The sequence below is a fragment of the Brassica oleracea genome, chromosome C4 (genome assembly GCF_000695525.1).
Source record: "Brassica oleracea var. oleracea cultivar TO1000 chromosome C4, BOL, whole genome shotgun sequence".
NCBI classification, from domain to species: domain Eukaryota; kingdom Viridiplantae; phylum Streptophyta; class Magnoliopsida; order Brassicales; family Brassicaceae; genus Brassica; species Brassica oleracea.
The window spans coordinates 9,209,149-9,224,872 of NC_027751.1; the positions used below are offsets into that span (position 1 = coordinate 9,209,149).

The 15,724-nt window shown below is 40.8% G+C and overlaps 4 protein-coding genes and 1 pseudogene across 4 annotated transcripts; 1 reads left to right on the forward strand and 4 right to left on the reverse strand.

Moving 5' to 3' along the window:
- Window positions 1-10: 10 nt before the first annotated feature.
- Window positions 11-765, reverse strand: LOC106340852 (annotated as a pseudogene).
- Window positions 766-2,351: 1,586 nt separating this feature from the next.
- LOC106339460 (WD repeat-containing protein 55) lies at window positions 2,352-4,849 on the reverse strand. The gene is made up of 14 exons (XM_013778278.1): window positions 4,699-4,849; window positions 4,576-4,608; window positions 4,426-4,490; window positions 4,252-4,339; window positions 4,091-4,163; window positions 3,862-3,968; window positions 3,651-3,750; window positions 3,480-3,556; window positions 3,322-3,370; window positions 3,183-3,229; window positions 3,010-3,080; window positions 2,867-2,922; window positions 2,664-2,781; window positions 2,352-2,556 (listed from the first exon to the last, which is right to left on the reverse strand). The coding sequence occupies exons 1-14, from the start codon at window positions 4,791-4,793 to the stop codon at window positions 2,489-2,491; spliced, it is 1,047 nt and encodes a 348-aa protein (XP_013633732.1). The 5' UTR covers window positions 4,794-4,849; the 3' UTR covers window positions 2,352-2,488.
- Window positions 4,850-5,133: 284 nt separating this feature from the next.
- LOC106341176 (protein IWS1 homolog) lies at window positions 5,134-6,382 on the forward strand. Its single transcript, XM_013779991.1, has one exon. The coding sequence runs from the start codon at window positions 5,171-5,173 to the stop codon at window positions 6,362-6,364; it is 1,194 nt and encodes a 397-aa protein (XP_013635445.1). The 5' UTR covers window positions 5,134-5,170; the 3' UTR covers window positions 6,365-6,382.
- Window positions 6,383-7,019: 637 nt separating this feature from the next.
- On the reverse strand, window positions 7,020-9,680 carry LOC106342803 (protein transport protein Sec61 subunit alpha). The gene is made up of 7 exons (XM_013781834.1): window positions 9,581-9,680; window positions 8,769-9,140; window positions 8,464-8,691; window positions 8,031-8,385; window positions 7,831-7,955; window positions 7,600-7,735; window positions 7,020-7,504 (listed from the first exon to the last, which is right to left on the reverse strand). Exons 2-7 carry the CDS (start codon window positions 9,110-9,112, stop codon window positions 7,265-7,267), a joined length of 1,428 nt encoding a protein of 475 aa, XP_013637288.1. The 5' UTR covers window positions 9,113-9,140; window positions 9,581-9,680; the 3' UTR covers window positions 7,020-7,264.
- Window positions 9,681-9,929: 249 nt separating this feature from the next.
- LOC106338051 lies at window positions 9,930-13,007 on the reverse strand. Its single transcript, XM_013777115.1, has 4 exons — window positions 12,874-13,007; window positions 10,769-12,768; window positions 10,526-10,706; window positions 9,930-10,479 (listed from the first exon to the last, which is right to left on the reverse strand). Exons 1-4 carry the CDS (start codon window positions 13,005-13,007, stop codon window positions 9,930-9,932), a joined length of 2,865 nt encoding a protein of 954 aa, XP_013632569.1.
- Window positions 13,008-15,724: the final 2,717 nt, after the last annotated feature.

Genomic DNA, 15,724 nt, shown 5'->3' on the forward strand with positions numbered 1-15,724 from the left:
TGACCCCGTCCATTCCTTGACTTCGATCTGCCATTACTCCGGTTATTTCTATCTGGGTTTCTCCCTCTGTTTTCCACGTTGAAAGCAGAGCTCGTTGATGCCTCCCCAGAGTCTATCCTTCGAACTTCCTCACCAAGGATACGATCTCTAACATCATTGAATTTGAGCTTTTGAGTACCCACAGAGTTACTAACCGCTGCCCTCATTGGCTCCCAACTATTTGGCAGAGATGCCAACAAAATCAGTGCTCGCACTTCATCATCAAACTCGATTTCAACCGATGACAGTTGGTTGACAATCGTGTTGAACTCGTTCACATGTGCGGCAACCAGGCCACCTTCTTCCATCTTCAAATGAAATAGTTTCTTCATGAGAAACACCTTATTGTTTGCCGAAGGTTTCTCATACATATCAGAGAGAACTTTCATGAGCCCTTCTGTGGTCTTCTCCTTCGCAACGTTGTGAGCAACGTTTTTCGACAGTGTTAACCTTATAACACCCAGAACTTGTCTGTCAAGGAGCTCCCACTCATCCTGATCCATCTTCTCAGGCTTCTTGCTCAGCGGTTGATGAAGCTTCTTTCCATACAGATAATCTTCAATTTGCATTCTCCAAAATGCATAATCTGTACCGTCAAATTTTCCGATACTGTGCGTCGAACCGTCTTCGCCTCCCATCGTTTCTGGAACCACCGCGTATTAGAACACCTACGTCGACAAACCGATGTTACCGACAAAAATTCACTATTCACGAATTACTGTTCACGTGAATAGTAACTCCGCAAAGTTTTTTGACCGATCACCGTAACTCAAGCTCTGATACCTGAAAGAGGGATAAGACAAGGAGATCTTCTTTCCCCTTTCTTATTGATCCTCTGCGCTGAAGCGTTGGTTCATGTTCTGAATGCGTCTGCGCTGAAGCGTTGGTTCATGTTCTCCACACAAAGGAAGGACGCGAGCCCAAACCACATTCCAGGAAGTTGCCTCTTCTGAAGTATTTACCTTTAAGTACTTTGGCCACCAATGAGTCTGGATTGTTCCAGATTCTCCATGCTTGTTTCCCTAGTAGAGCTTGATTAAACTTGCCAATATCATGGAAGCCAAGACCTCCTTGCTCCTTAGGTTTACATAGTTTTTGCCATGCTACCCATGGAATCTTTCTTTTCTTATCTCCACTGCTTTCATGTTCACTGAAAGTTGGTGCTGCCATATATCAAAAGCCAACTTCAAAATGAATGTTACAACAAACGACCTCAAAAATGATCCAGCTCTCTACAAGGTAGAGTGGCTTCAAACCTTAACTCAATTCACTTGTAAAGTAGTGTAACCTGATGCTCACATGTTTGATTTACTGTTTTTAGGAATGTTCCACTTGAGGCATGTATGCAAAAAGGGACAGAGGATTCATCCAAGCGAGGAGCAGCGTGGCCAGAAAGGCTTGAGACTGTGCTTTGAAGGTTAGATTCACAATAAGGTGTTTATGGAAAACCTGCACCAGCGAATTTCACAACAGACCAAGAGAAGTGGAAGACTATTGTCTCAAAGTCACACCTTGATGGCATGGGAATCGACGTGATGGACATGACTGCAATCTGTGGAGGATTTGCTGCTGTTTTTTGCTTACATTGATTTTGTAGTTTCTTGACGTGTTTATCACCTCTCATGTGGTCAAGGGTTCATAAGATGATGCATTTAAACAAAAGAGAATTATGGAGGTGTGAACTCACTTTGAAGGTTTAAACCTCCATAATTAACTTTTGTTTAAAAACATCATCTTATGAATCTTTGATCGCATAAGGGGTGTGATAAACAAGTTATGAAAGTTTTCAACATGAGATTTTGCCTATCAAACTGCTTCAAGTTCATTCTGGAGGTTTTTCAACTCAGGAGATGACTTTCCAACACTTTTGTACTTCATGATCTCATCTCATGTGATGAATAGAAAACCATGTTCTTCTTTTGCGTTCCATGTTCTCTTATGATGATCCACTTCAGCCAAATTACAATAGGGGAGGTTGAGAAAATGGTGAAATCCATGAAATGGGAGGTAAAAACTACACAGTCTAAAAGACAATGAAGACTTGCTTTCAATTAACAAGTCGTGGTGGCGTCCTACACAAACTGAGACGATCAAATCGGCCATAGCTTAAAGACAAGCCAGGAAACACATCACACTTGAGTATAGTTGCATTCATGTTTGGTTCTTTCAGGCCTTCACAAGGCTCTTGCTTATCAAATTTAATTATTAGTTTATTACTTGTATTCCTTTGCGCTGAAAAAGTTGCATACGTAAACTCTTGAACACAAGTTCTTTTGAAATCATTTGCCTCTTTCGAATCTTGTATGTCTGAATAGAGTAAAGGTCGCATGTTTGATTGGTAATGTGATTAAATAATCACAATATGGTAAAACATTAAGAAAAGATAATGTCGGTCAACAAAACTGTCAGAATCACAAAACATAGCTCAAGTATGAATCTGAAACAAAAGCTACATGTCTGCGAAGAAAGCTCTGTTGTCCACTGGATTTGCTTTGCTTTTTGTTTTCCTCTTGCTACCTGTACAAGCGAAAGAAAACATCGAGATGAAATCATAATCAAGGAGGTACATTGCCAAGAAAATGTTTCTAAATGTTCCAGAGAGTTGTGCAGGTTTCTCTTTATACCTTTGGAAGGCTTAGGATCATTGTCAAGGTCCATCCCGTCGTTGTCGCTGTCACTGTCTTCTGCAGCTCCCGATGCGTTTCCATTAGAACCTTCTATAATCTCTTCCAGGTCCCACAGCTTCATAACCATGAACAGCAACTAAATAAATCAGGGATATATTTGTGTAACTTGTTTTTTAAAGAGAAGGGATGATAGATGATACCTTGAGCATACTGTCATGAGCAGTGCTACCAAGAAACTTGTTATCATGCGAGAGAGCTACATGAGAGATTTGACACCAAATAGTTAGAAACACTCAGTCTACACAAACTGTTATCTTTAAGAACAGAGGGAACTGCAACATACCGAGATCTTCGATAGGGAACTCGTGAGACCCAATTGGCTGTATGATTCTATTGGGAAGTATTCCAACGAGGCTGGAGAAAAAAAAATGCAAATAAAGTTTGATTAAAACAAGCAGTGGAGATAAACAGTAAAGAAGGCTTTTATGATGGAAGAAGAGTGTTTCTTCTCGTTACCTAATTATTCCATTATCACACCCAGTGATAAGTCTGTCCTCATCAAGCTACAACATAAATCAACAAGACTTCCCTTAGTCACCAGCCTACTAATGTTATCGTAACCATATGGTTGAGAAAGAAAATAATTTCGTCTTACCTTCAATAGGACATCAACTGAATTTGGAGATAGATCAACAAACCGATCGCTGTAGATAGCAAAAAAAAAAGGTTTCAGATAGTTAAGTCTTAATACATTATAGATCCAATGCCTTAGAACCAGTAACATAGTTAGTGTTAGAGATTTATATGGCTCACCTACAATCTTTGAAAAATCCCCATGAATACAACATGAGAATACCATTTTGAGTTCCACAGATAGCTTTACGGCCATTCTGAAATCAATCAGGTAAGAGGGAAACGATAACACACATTAGGAAAGTAGCAACAATGTGGAGACAGAAGAGCTTGAGACGACAGAATCTTTACCTTCATTATAACAACAGAAAGCAGTTCGTCTTCAGAAAACTCGGACTGAGCTTGGACTTTGCTCGTTCTGAGATTACAGACAGATAGTGTCCCATCTCCACTAAACACAATCAAAGAAACAAAAGAAAAGGATGGATAAGCGGAAAAGTCTTCTATGAAAATTCTAAAAGCACTATCTTCATTGAATCAGATGAATACAAAAAGTCCAAACCTTGTTGCCACTAGCTTCATAGTATCAGATGCAAAGGTCATGTCAGAAATGTAATCCTCGTGTACATTAAACTCGTGAGAGCAAGACCGCTGCCTCGTATCCCATATCTGAGAAGATGAACACACACATTATTATCATAAAAAACAAGACAAAAGGAGCAGCATTAGAGTAAGTTGTATCACAGTTGCGTTAATGATTAAAGACGAAAGAGAGAATCTTTTGAACAGACCTTAACACAGCCTTTATCATCCCCTGAAGCGATGGTTGTCTCAGTAACAGTTATCAAAGTATTAACAGCATCTCTACAAGACCAAATCCGAAACATTCTCAGTCACTAAGAGATCATTACATAACCAAAAAAAGTGTATCTCAAGGGAATTAGAATTTTACTCGTGAGCATTCTCAAGACGTAAAACACTAGCCCCAGTCTCCACATCGGTAGCTAAAATAGAGCAATCAGCTGAAGCTGTGACGATTCCTAATAAACCCAAAGAAAAACATACAACTTAAAAGTTGTTCAGACATGAGCTCAAATTAGTGTTCTAAAAGCTAAAAGGAACAAACTTTGGCCATCGTCAATGAACCGAACAGCTCTGCAAGACTCCTTATGAGCACGAACCTTACGCTCCCTAACACACACAAAAAAAAATGATTTTTAAACGACCCACAAGAAAAAGACACAAACTTTAGAGATTTAAAAGATTGTTTTAGTACCTGACAAGTGAAGACTCTGTGTCGTAACGGTATCTGCAAGATAAAACAGAAACAGAGTACGATGTTAACATGATTGGTGCTTGTTTGTGGAATTGAAAGAGAAGGGTGGCTTTCGAGAGTTACAGATGCAATTGTCCATCGATGAGACCAGCAGCTACTAGCTTCTTCGATGGGTGGAAGTCTATACCGAACGCGTTTGCTCCCAAATCGATCTCCATCTCCACTCGAATGTGTCGAGAGAAGTCACCAAAAGAAGCCGTCGTGTCGATTTCGAGTAGGGTTTATTTAGGGCTTTTCTTTTTTGTTTTATTAAATATTATTTTTTCTAAAAATTTAGAAAAAAAAAGGAATAAAACGAAACGCAGTCGTTTTATCGAATTTCCAGAATAAATGAAAAAAGGAAAACAACGAACCGCCACCGTTTAATTAGATTTTCAGAACTTAGAAAAAAAAGAAGGAAAACTTGGGCTACACGGAGTCTAAGTAGTAGAGTATCCTCTATATAAGCAAGTCAAGTGGTCTTCAACGAAACATTCTGCCAACAAAATAAAACACAGAGAGATCGATTGAGAGAAATCAAAAACACACAGAAAGAATGAGTCAAGAGCGTATTACAGAAACTAGGGTTAGGGCTAGTTCCGTCGACAACACAGAAGAGGTTCTTGATGATCTTGCGGAACCTAGGGCTAGTCCTATCGACGACAAAGTAGGGAAGAAGAAGAGACAGAGGAATCAAAAAGACGAGTCTCGTCCTAACAAGAAGAATAAGAAGCAAGACTCGGTTCGTGATAACGATCTTGCTATTCAGACAGAGATCGTGGAGATGTGGGATTCACTCACGAACACCAACACTCCAAACCCTAACCCTACTAAGGCTGTCATCGATCGCGCCAAGAGGAAGGAAGACAACGACGAGATCGCCAAACTCTTCCAAGTGAGAAAACGCAAGTCCGTGTGGCAGAAAACGAAAGCCGAGATCGCGTTGCAAGTAGAACAAGTCATGGCCAATCTCGAACTCGCGGTAGAAGACGACGTGGAGCTCAACAAGCAAGGCAAGCCCGCGACCAACAAGCTCACCAAGCTCCCTATCCTCGTCGGAGCTCTCTCCAAGAAACACCTCCAAGCCGAGTTCTTGGACCACGGAGTGCTCAGCCTCCTCAAGAACTGGCTCGAGCCTCTCCCGGACGGTAGCTTGCCGAACACGAACATCCGCACCTCCGTCTTGCAGATTCTCTACGATCTAAGCATCATTATAGACAAAGGAGAGGGGTGCAGAAGAGAGCAGCTGATCAAGAGCGGTCTCGCCAAGGTGGTGATGTTCTTGTCGAGGACGGACGAGGAGACTAGGGGTAACAGGAGGCTCGCTAACGACTTGGTCAACAGATGGGGGCATATGATTTACGAGAGGAGCACGAGGTACGAGGACATGTTGAGCCAAGAGGAGAGGGAAGAGCAAGAGGAGGTGCTTTCCAGAAGAGAGAAGAAGAAGAAAGTTCCCGAAGCTAGAGTTGGAGAGTTTGATGAGGATGTTGACTTCTCTGTGGAAGAGAAACCAAAGGTGCCAGGTGGTAGAGTGGTGACGGTGGTGCCTACGGCGATGGCGATGGAGTTTGTGCTACGTCCTAGACCGAAAGTTGACGAGAGGCTCAAGGCTCGTGCGAAGATGCACCTTGGTGGCGGAAGGTATGAAAATTTGATGAAGAGAGTGAAGGAGAGGAAGGCGGTTAGGGAACAATCTATGCATGCCTTGAAGCTTAGTGTTGACGGTCACTCCAAGCCTAAGTACTAGAAGACATTGTTTCTATGTTGTGTCTAGTGATTAAGATAAAGAGATTAAAACTCACTCTGTAGAACTCCTAAAGTGTTATTAGACAATGAATATATAAAAGACTTTATTTCTTTTCTTCCATTGCAGACAATAACAAGATTTGATATTTTCAAAGGTTTTTCTGTCATCTTGAAGGCTCTAATGGACAAATCAAACCGCCTCCTAACACTTGCACATAGGCTGAAAGACAAACCAGCTGCTTCTTTGAACATACATACAAAATATCATATGGATATGGTCTATGTTATTCATTTGCAGAACCATACATAACTGGGAACATGTACCAACGTTGACGGACTTCTTCCAAAAAAATAATTGAATAGGTTGGTTTGTGTGTGGCTTAGATTATTGGTTTCTACCACAAAGTGGTGTGATAGGGCCAAACTAAACTTCTGGTTCATCTCTGATGATCTTCAAGGGGGAGAGAGAGAGAGCTGCTATTAGCTCCTTTGCTCAGACTGCAAAACCAAAAAGGCAACGTCCTCAGAGGTCAGATGGTAGTGCATGTCATTGATTCAACACTATGGTTCAGAATTAATAGACGTTGGATTCCTCTTCTTTCAAAGCAATGAAAAGAAGAAGTAGGTATTTAATAAAATCAGATAGCTAAGGAATGTCTCATTAAAATTGTTTATTTGGTCGAGTGAAATTCCTAGAAACATAGTAACATACATTAGAAAAGTATAATAATGTATTACAAGAAAAAAAAACTACAAGCGAAAATTTTGTTTAAAACAACAAAAAAGGTCTACCACAATGCTCTCCTTAACCTGTGCTCAAACCCTTCGAGGTTTGGCAAACAGAAGGTAACGTGCCTTCTCTGCTTTAAACCTCAGCAAAGTTTACCACTTTTAGGCTAACTTAGAACCCGAAGAAGCCGAGTTCACTTGCTTTCTCCTTCTCGAAGGTCTCGAAATACTGATATATGATTGTCACCGCCAAGAGAATTCCAGTCCCGGACCCAATGGCTCCCATGAAATCAGCAAGAACGGTCAGTGCACCGATACACACTCCTCCGAAAGCTGCTGCTGTTGGGATATACCTGTTCAGCTCCTTCTGCAAGTTTGACTCTCTGTGTCCCGGCATCACCATTTGTTGTTCCTGTCACGCACGGAGTTTCCAAATATCAAACACCCAACACACCATGTATGAAAACTCAGTGTATATGTTATATTGAGCTGTTATGATTTAATTACCTTGAGCTGCTTAGCTACGTCCCTAGCAGAAGATCCGGAGACCTCAATCCATGTCTTTGAGAAAAGAGCACAAGCGGTGAGCATGAAGACAATGTAGAACAGTGCATGGAACGGGTGAGCTGCCATGTCCGAGAAGCTGCAATCATATAGCAGCATTTATTCACCGAATCTGTTTGGTGGATGTATCAATTTGATGGATTAAAACGAATACTGAAAGAGAGTTTGCATTACCTTGCTGGAGCTGTGATGAGGTAAGCCAGACCACTAACTGGAATAGACTGCCCACTGTACTCAGATTCTTTCCATTGTCCCAAAAGGTTTACAAAGAAGTTTCCACTGAACTTCCTGTAGAGAAGCTGTTGACCAAGAAGAGATTCAACGTTAGCATTATGTTATTGTGGAGATAATTCACTGTAAGAATGTGTGTATACCTGAGAGATGAAGTAAAGGTTTGAGACGAGCGCGGATTGGAGAATGATGGGCATGTTAGAGGTGTAGAACAGCTTGATTGGGTAAGAGCCCTGTTGCCCACGTGCATTCTTTGATCTCACCGGCAAAACCACACGGAACCCTTGGAAGTAGATGACAATCAGGAAGATCAAGACCGTGGCAAGCAAGTTGGTGACATTCGGAAGGTTCTGCCGGTAGAACGCTTGGCGGAGAGCTGCAACCTTGTTGGACTTAGTTATCAGCATATGGAAAAGTGCGATAACAGCGCCTTCAAACTCAGCTCCACGGCCAGTGTTGATTGTAGTTGGGCTAAACGCCTTCCAGATAATGCTCTCACTGCGTATCATCAACTTTAATTCCTAAGTATTCTATTTTACCAGAAATGATCTTGTGAAAGGAAGGGCTCTGTCTTACCAGATGTTGGTGGCAATGAAAAGAGAGATTCCTGAGCCGAGACCGTATCCTTTTTGAAGAAGCTCGTCAAGGCAGATAACAATGATACCGGCAAAGAACAGCTGGAGGATGATGAGAATGGCGTTTCCAACACCAAGCTGTCCAACGGGTCCATACATTCCGGAAAGAACATACGCAACAGCTTCACCGATGGCAATCAGAATACCAAGAAGCTTCTGAGCACCATTCCTAACAAAGCAAGTCCAACACACAGAATAAGAACTCACTAACACTGCCACAGCTCAAACAACAACAAGACTACTTACAAGAGGGCACGATCCTCGCGGACATTGTTGTCAACCTCGATAATCTTAGAACCAGCCAAGAGCTGCATCACGAGACCAGAGGTAACGATAGGAGTGATACCAAGCTCCATGACGGTCCCACGGTTGGAGGCAAGAATGACACGCATCCAGTAGAAAGGATCGGCGCCGGTGGTAGAGTGGATACCATAGAGAGGAAGCTGACTGCAGACAAGGAAGATGAAGAGAGAGATAACAGTGTAGATGACCTTCTCTCTGAAAGGCACCTTCCTGTCAGCACTCTGGACCTCTGGAAGAAAAGCCAAGAATGGCCTCACCAAATGCAAAACTCTAAATCCTCCTCCCATTGTATCAAAGCTGATCCAAATTTCTTATCTGCTTCAAAAAATAATATGAAAACGAACACAAAATGCACCAAAGTTACAACCTTTACATGAAAAAGAATTCTCGAAAAAGTCAAAACTAATTCATTCAACCAAAAAAACAAACACCACACAGTTTCTAATAAGTAGATCAATCTAGCTCTCGGAGCAACCCGAGAACAACAAAAAGAATGAAACTTTACTTGACTATAGAGGAGCTATGGAATATACAATCTAAAAACCAGATCTATCAAAAAAACGCCTCTGATAAATCAATTGGATACACATCTTTGCTACCCAGAACATTCAAAACAGATCTGAAAACAACGATCAACGCAGATCTAACTCATGCCCACCCACCCACAATACAAACAGAGATCGGAAGAGATTAATAGTAAGGAGAGAAGCTAGCAACTTTAGATCTAATGAATGGAGAAGAGAAAGACGGATCACCTCCGGCTATACACACGGCTGAGAAAGAGCGAGCGAGCGTTGGTGTTCTGATGGTTGAAGAGAGACGAAGGTCACACTTGTAATTAAATCCATTTCAGATTTTTATTTATTTATTTATTTATGGATAAATGCTAAATCGTGGCGATGTGAGAGAAATATGCTCGACACGGTAGTATAACCAATCGCTGCTTGCCATGTCAGCTTTAGTTTTTTTTTTAATAAGATTGGGCCGATAACTTTTGTTTTGTAAGGCTGTTAGATGGGCTTTAGATTTGTTACCCTTTTATCAAAATCAAAACTGTACTCTAGGGGGTGTATTTTTTTTTTTTTGAAACACTAATACTTCTATTTAATAAAAAGTAAGTCCAGATGATACAAAGTTTGCAAGGCAGGCCTTTGCTATGGCATCTGCAGGCCCATTTGAGTTTCTAGGAGTGAAAGAAAAGAAATAGAAATTAAACGACGACGTGAGGCCGGTGATGTCCGAGAGAACTTCGTGGAGTTCCGATGAACTTCGATTCCGGTCGATTGCTCTAACGAGCACTTGGGAGTCTAAGCGTACCCAGATATGAGTGAGCTTGAGGGAGATCGCCTGTTGGAGAACTTCCCTGATGGCTAAGGCTTCTGCGAGAAGCGGGGAGGATACATGCATCTGAATCTTCGATCCCCTATTGACTTCCACAGTAGATGGAGCTGTGAAGATCCAGCTGATTCCTGTTGTTGTTGAGTCCGATCTCCAGGCCGCGTCTGTGTTACATCGGATTGCAGAGCTTGTTTCAGTCGGGTGCTGCGGGGCTGCGATGGTAGAAGGTCCTCTTGCTGACTTGGGGTTTTGGGCATTTTCCCATTCCCTCGCCAAATAGATAGCTTTGTTGAAGGTCTCCTGTGGTGAATGTGTCCTATTTTGGAAGAGGAGATGGTTGCGAAAACACCAAATGGACCAACAAATCCAGGGGAGAAGATTGATGGAGACTCCATATGGTGGGAGGTTCTTCTTTCTTTGTGAGCCCACCAGGAGCCTTCGGAAGGTGTTGAGTGAATTGTGATCCATATAGCTCTCCCATGGTCATAACTTCCAAACATCTTGCGCAAAGCGACAGTTGAAGAGGGCGTGTAGCGTGGTCTCCTGGCAGTTACAGTGGACACAATTCACATTCGACGAGACTCCATGCCGTGATAGGTTCGCACCTGTAGGGAGTGAGTCTTGAGCCGCTTTCCACAGGAACATCTTGAGCTTTGGGGAAAAAGGTATATTCCAGACGTTTTTCTTCCAGTTAAAGTCTCCCGAGTTGTTATCCGGAGCGACAGTAACGGCTGCATTGTTGTTGTTGGGATCGTTTTGTGGCTCTGTTAGCAGTCTTCTGAGTGGTACTGTTGGTCGGGAGCAAGGGTAATGCAGTGAGTTATATCCTGACTTAACTGAGTATGAGCTAGATTTATCTGCCTTCCATATGTATGCATCTGGAGCTCCTAGGAGGCTGGGTTTGATCAGTTGGATATGGTGAAGTAGCACTGGTAAGCGCTCATTGATCAAGAGTACATTCCATTCCTTTGTTTCTCTTGTGAGGAGGTCTGACACCATAAGGTCTTGATCTTTTTCTTGTATAGGTCCATAGGGCATTGGCGATGGAGCAGATGGGATCCAAGGGTCTTCCCAAACCCTAGTTGTTTCCCCATTGCCGATAGACTTTCCTAGGTGGTTGAGGAGTAGATCACGTCTCCAAAGAATGCCTTCCCAACCGTGAGATGAGGTACTATGATTGACTTTGAGGAAGGAAGATTTATGGCAGTACTTGCCCAGTAGAACACGGGCCAAGAGACAATCCGGTTTTGTTATCAGTCTCCAAGCTATCTTAGCTAAGAGTGCCTGGTTGAAGAGGATGATGTCGCGAAATCCTAGGCCGCCTAGAGATTTTGGATTTGTGAGGTTTTCCCACGATACCCAACAAATTTTTCTTTTTCCATCTGAAGAATCCCACCAAAATCTCGTTAGGACTGATTGAATTTTCTTACACAGGCTCACCGGTAGTTGGAAAGCTGACATCGCAAAGGTTGGAACTGATGACAAGACGGCTTGCAGCATTGTAGCCTTGCCTGCAGTTGAGAGGAACCTCGTGGTCCAGCTAATGGAGCGTTGCTTGATCTTGTCTACAATTGAGGCGAAGAGGTCTCTCTTCTTCCGTCCAAAGTGTTCTTGTAAGCCCAAATACTTCCCCACTCCGCTTTCCTTATCAATCCCTAATAGAGTCTTCACTTGGATCTTAACCTCCGGTGGAGTCTTTGATGAAAATGTGATTGAATACTTCTCAGGGTTGGTCTTTTGCCCTGATACTAGTTCATATTTGTGTACAATTGAGGACAAAGCAGTGCAGCAGTGGGCATTGGAGTAGGTGAATATCATGGTATCATCTGCGAATAGCAGGTGATTAATTCTCGGACTGTTTTCGGCCACTCTAATGCCTGCTAGTGTACCGTCTGATTGAGCTTTCCTGCAGAGACCTGAGAGTACTTCCCCGTAGAGAATGAAGATATAGGGGGACAGAGGATCGCCCTGGCGTATGCCCCTTTGAGGTAAGACTTTTCCACTAACCACATTGTTTATAAGAAAAGAATAGGAGACTGTCTTTATGCATTGCATCATCCAATGGATCCAAGTCTGATGGAAACCCATTTTTTCTAGGACAAATTGAATAAAATTACATTCCAACATGTCGTAGGCTTTGCTAACATCAGTCTTTATTGCCATGCCACATCTCTTTTTAGCTGTAGATATCTTGAGGTAGTTGAGGACTTCATGAGTGATCAAGATGTTGTCAGTGATGATTCTTCCAGGTATGAACGCCGATTGATTCTCAGATACAACATGTTGTAGAATAGGTTCTAGCCTCAGAGATAGAATCTTAGAAATTATCTTATAATAGACATTGCAAAGCGCAATAGGTCTATAATCTGAGACTACCCTAGGGCTCTGGATCTTCGGTATCAAACATATGTGAGTTTCGTTGATCGAATGTGGTAGTTGTCCTGTTCTGAAGAAGATTTGTATTTCATTGCATATAGCAGGTCCTACTGTATCCCAGTGAGGGTGGAAGAAAGCTGCTGAGAAACCATCAGGGCCCGGAGCCTTATCTGGGTGGATTTCAAACAGAGTTTCTCGGATTTCCGTAGGAGAGGGGATTTCAATGAGCCTTTCATTGGTGCGTGTCAATCCACGGAGTGATGGCTTCGTTCACTACTTCAGAGCACGAGGGGTTTGACGAGGAGAAGATAGTTCTGAAGTAATCTGAGATCACCTCTGTAATTTGATCATCTTCAACAACGGGAACACCAGCGGAGTCCTCGATGACTGATAGTCTGTTGCGAGCCCTACGTCCCCTTTGTACTGGCATGAAAAAAGCCCGTGTTCATGTCTCCCAGCGCCAGCCATAGTTGTCTGCTTCTCTGCTTCCGATGTTCCTCTTCGCTTTTATACGCTGCAAGGAGCTTCAGATTCAGGTCAGAGATCACTACATCATTAGTCGTCAAGTTTGACATTGCTTTATCCAATTCTTCTCTTAAGCATTGAATCTCCTTTTGGCTGTTGATACAGAAGTCTCGGCTCCAGTTTACAATTGCTCTTCTTCACTTTGTAATCCTCGATGGGACGTCATGATATTGGCATTCATTCCAGGTTGTGTCTATGATTCTTCTAATTTCCTCATTATCTCTCAGTCTCCGATCATACCTGAACATCTTCTGCGGTTTCTTCTTTGTAGGATCAAAGATTGATACTATAGGTCGGTGATCTGAGCCCTCAAACTGGAGATAGTGGGTTCTACCATTTGGGAACATGTCCGACCTGGAGCTATTGATAAGGGCCCTATCGAGGTGGCAGTGGACAAGGGGGGTGTATTCAATCTACAATTTGAGGTGATTTGATCTTTAATGAGGTTTTAAATGATTTCACTGAATTGCAGAGATTAAAATATTTTTTGTTAAACCACCCTAGAATATCACCTAAAACCATGAGATTTGAGTTTTAAATTTTTTAACTAAAAAACTCCACCTAAACACTCTAAAATCACTTGAAAACTTTAAAACTCCACAATTAAAAATATTTTCAATTACACTGGATTTGAGAGTAATTTATAAAATGTCAAGTTTAATAACACTGGATTTAAAATGAAATTTTAAAATTTATGTTTGAATAACACTGGATTTGTAATTTTGTAGCAAATCACCTAAAGCTCTCAATTGAATACACTTCCTAGATTTATAGGAACAAAAATATAATTAATTATGCAGGGCGTATTAACTTAACAAAAATATTTATTAGGAGCTTTAAAGAGAAGTTTCATCTGCAATTTCTAACAGATTCTTGTAATTTTACACAAAAAAATACAAATAAAAAGTGCCCCCCCCCATGTGCTAAGATTTTGTGTGCTACACCGAAAGAGAGGTCTTCTAATTTTGGAGATTCATAATACCCAACTGAGGGAGTGACATGAGAAGATGAATGTCAGCAGTGGTCTTGTTTTTTCTTGTATGTCTCTTTTTCTTCCAAATGTGATAGATCATGAGAATGTCACCCCATTCATGATGAAGTCTAACCGGTTGAATTTTTTTTGAGATGAAGGGCGCCAAGTTGTTACATAAATCAGCTCCAAATCCTTAACCTATGATCCATACAAGTACAACCAAACACATATTCTCTATTAGACTATCTCCAATAATCTCAAAACATCCAAAAGAAGATAATTTTTTTTCCTGTAGTGCATCATTTAAAGGAATGAATATATAATTGTGTTCATTTATTTTTCTCTGTTTCATTTACTTATCTCATTCACTTTTTTTGTTTCATCCATGCTTTCATTCTTAGCAGTAGAGCTATTGTAAAAGATCGAGGAGTCGGAAAAAGTAGATCAAAATCTATTATATAAGTATTTTTAAACATTTTAAACTTGGTGGAAAAAAAAATCATTTTGACCAAAGAATATCATATTCACCTCATGAATTTTTGGTTATTAGAACAACAAATACTAGAATAGCAGAATTTGTTGACAAGCTAGCAGTGATTTTGCATTTTATTCTAATAAAATGGGAAAGTAACAGCAGCAGACCTCAGATATATAACAGAAGAAAAGAAAACAAAAAAAAAAGTTCTCGAGGAGCCCATTATGCATTTGACTTTTTATGGTCAACTAGAGGATCAACCACCACACAACTGAGAAGAGGCAATGCGTAGGTGGTTGACAAAAAAGAACATGAACGTGTATAAGTCAAACTTTGATTAAAACAAACTATTTTTGCTGCCATTAATTTTTTTTTCCGTAACAAAAATACAAACGTAGCGTAATGATTATGATTAAAGTTAGCAATTAAAAGGCCTCTGAATGGATTGTTTTGAAAGCATCACACTGAAATGAACAGCCAATTCTGTTTCTTTTCAAATGATTTTACTAGTTTACATGTGCATGTAATAGAAAAAACTAATATTAAATGTTGTGGTTTTGAACTAAGAGATACATGTTTCCGCTTAGAATTTTCTGGTATTAAGAAATAGCAATAGAAAAAGAATCAATTTGCTAAAAAACCAGAAAAAAGTTAGAAATTAGATAAATACATCAGAAATTGTGAAAGTTCACTGTGTAAACTATGTCAGGTCTGGTTATGATTGCAACCACCAAGAATGCTACGATAGAGATGAGGATTAGCAAAGTGGAACTTGCAACAGCAGAGCAGATAAAGAGGACCCAGAAGTGACTATGGGAGAAGGGAGAGGTTCTTTCCATGCCAGCCTTGACCAATAGATCAGTAATGTTTTGAGAAAGATAGAAGCAGAAGTTATACTCACTTTTTGATCAAGATTGAGCCAGATACTTTATAGTCACATGATGTGACAAATTGTGTGTCTATGAACAAAAATATCATGGTGTGGGATTTAGGGTATTGAGTTAATAATGAGAAAATTGTGTATATGGGATGCAATTTCACTAGAAAAAAACTTTTTAAACAAATCTTGATGATTGATGACATCTAATGTTACACGGGCATTGTATTGCCCGATCGGTGTTTATAAATAACTCCTCCATTTTGTTTTATGTAAGCTTGTATTTGCTTTTTTTTAACAACAAATACTTATATTAAGATTAAAGGCCCAATGGA

What these genes read in the sequence shown, in the direction of transcription:
- LOC106339460 (XM_013778278.1), bottom strand. Translation starts at nt 4,793, where the DNA reads ATGGAGATCGATTTGGGAGCAAACGCGTTCGGTATAGACTTCCACCCA. An exon ending in GGATTTTTCAAAGATTGTAG is followed by an intron (nt 3,371 to 3,479) that starts GTGAGCCATATA and finishes TGCTATCTACAG; the next exon opens with CGATCGGTTTGTTGATCTAT. An exon ending in CAGTTGATGTCCTATTGAAG is followed by an intron (nt 3,230 to 3,321) that starts GTAAGACGAAAT and finishes TTTATGTTGTAG; the next exon opens with CTTGATGAGGACAGACTTAT.
- LOC106341176 (XM_013779991.1), top strand. Translation starts at nt 5,171, where the DNA reads ATGAGTCAAGAGCGTATTACAGAAACTAGGGTTAGGGCTAGTTCCGTC.
- LOC106342803 (XM_013781834.1), bottom strand. Translation starts at nt 9,112, where the DNA reads ATGGGAGGAGGATTTAGAGTTTTGCATTTGGTGAGGCCATTCTTGGCT. An exon ending in TTCATTGCCACCAACATCTG is followed by an intron (nt 8,386 to 8,463) that starts GTAAGACAGAGC and finishes GATGATACGCAG; the next exon opens with TGAGAGCATTATCTGGAAGG. An exon ending in CTCATCACAGCTCCAGCAAG is followed by an intron (nt 7,736 to 7,830) that starts GTAATGCAAACT and finishes ATATGATTGCAG; the next exon opens with CTTCTCGGACATGGCAGCTC.
- LOC106338051 (XM_013777115.1), bottom strand. Translation starts at nt 13,007, where the DNA reads ATGGCTGGCGCTGGGAGACATGAACACGGGCTTTTTTCATGCCAGTAC. An exon ending in AAGATGATCAAATTACAGAG is followed by an intron (nt 12,769 to 12,873) that starts GTGATCTCAGAT and finishes CACCAATGAAAG; the next exon opens with GCTCATTGAAATCCCCTCTC. An exon ending in CAATCTTCTCCCCTGGATTT is followed by an intron (nt 10,480 to 10,525) that starts GTTGGTCCATTT and finishes CTTCCAAAATAG; the next exon opens with GACACATTCACCACAGGAGA.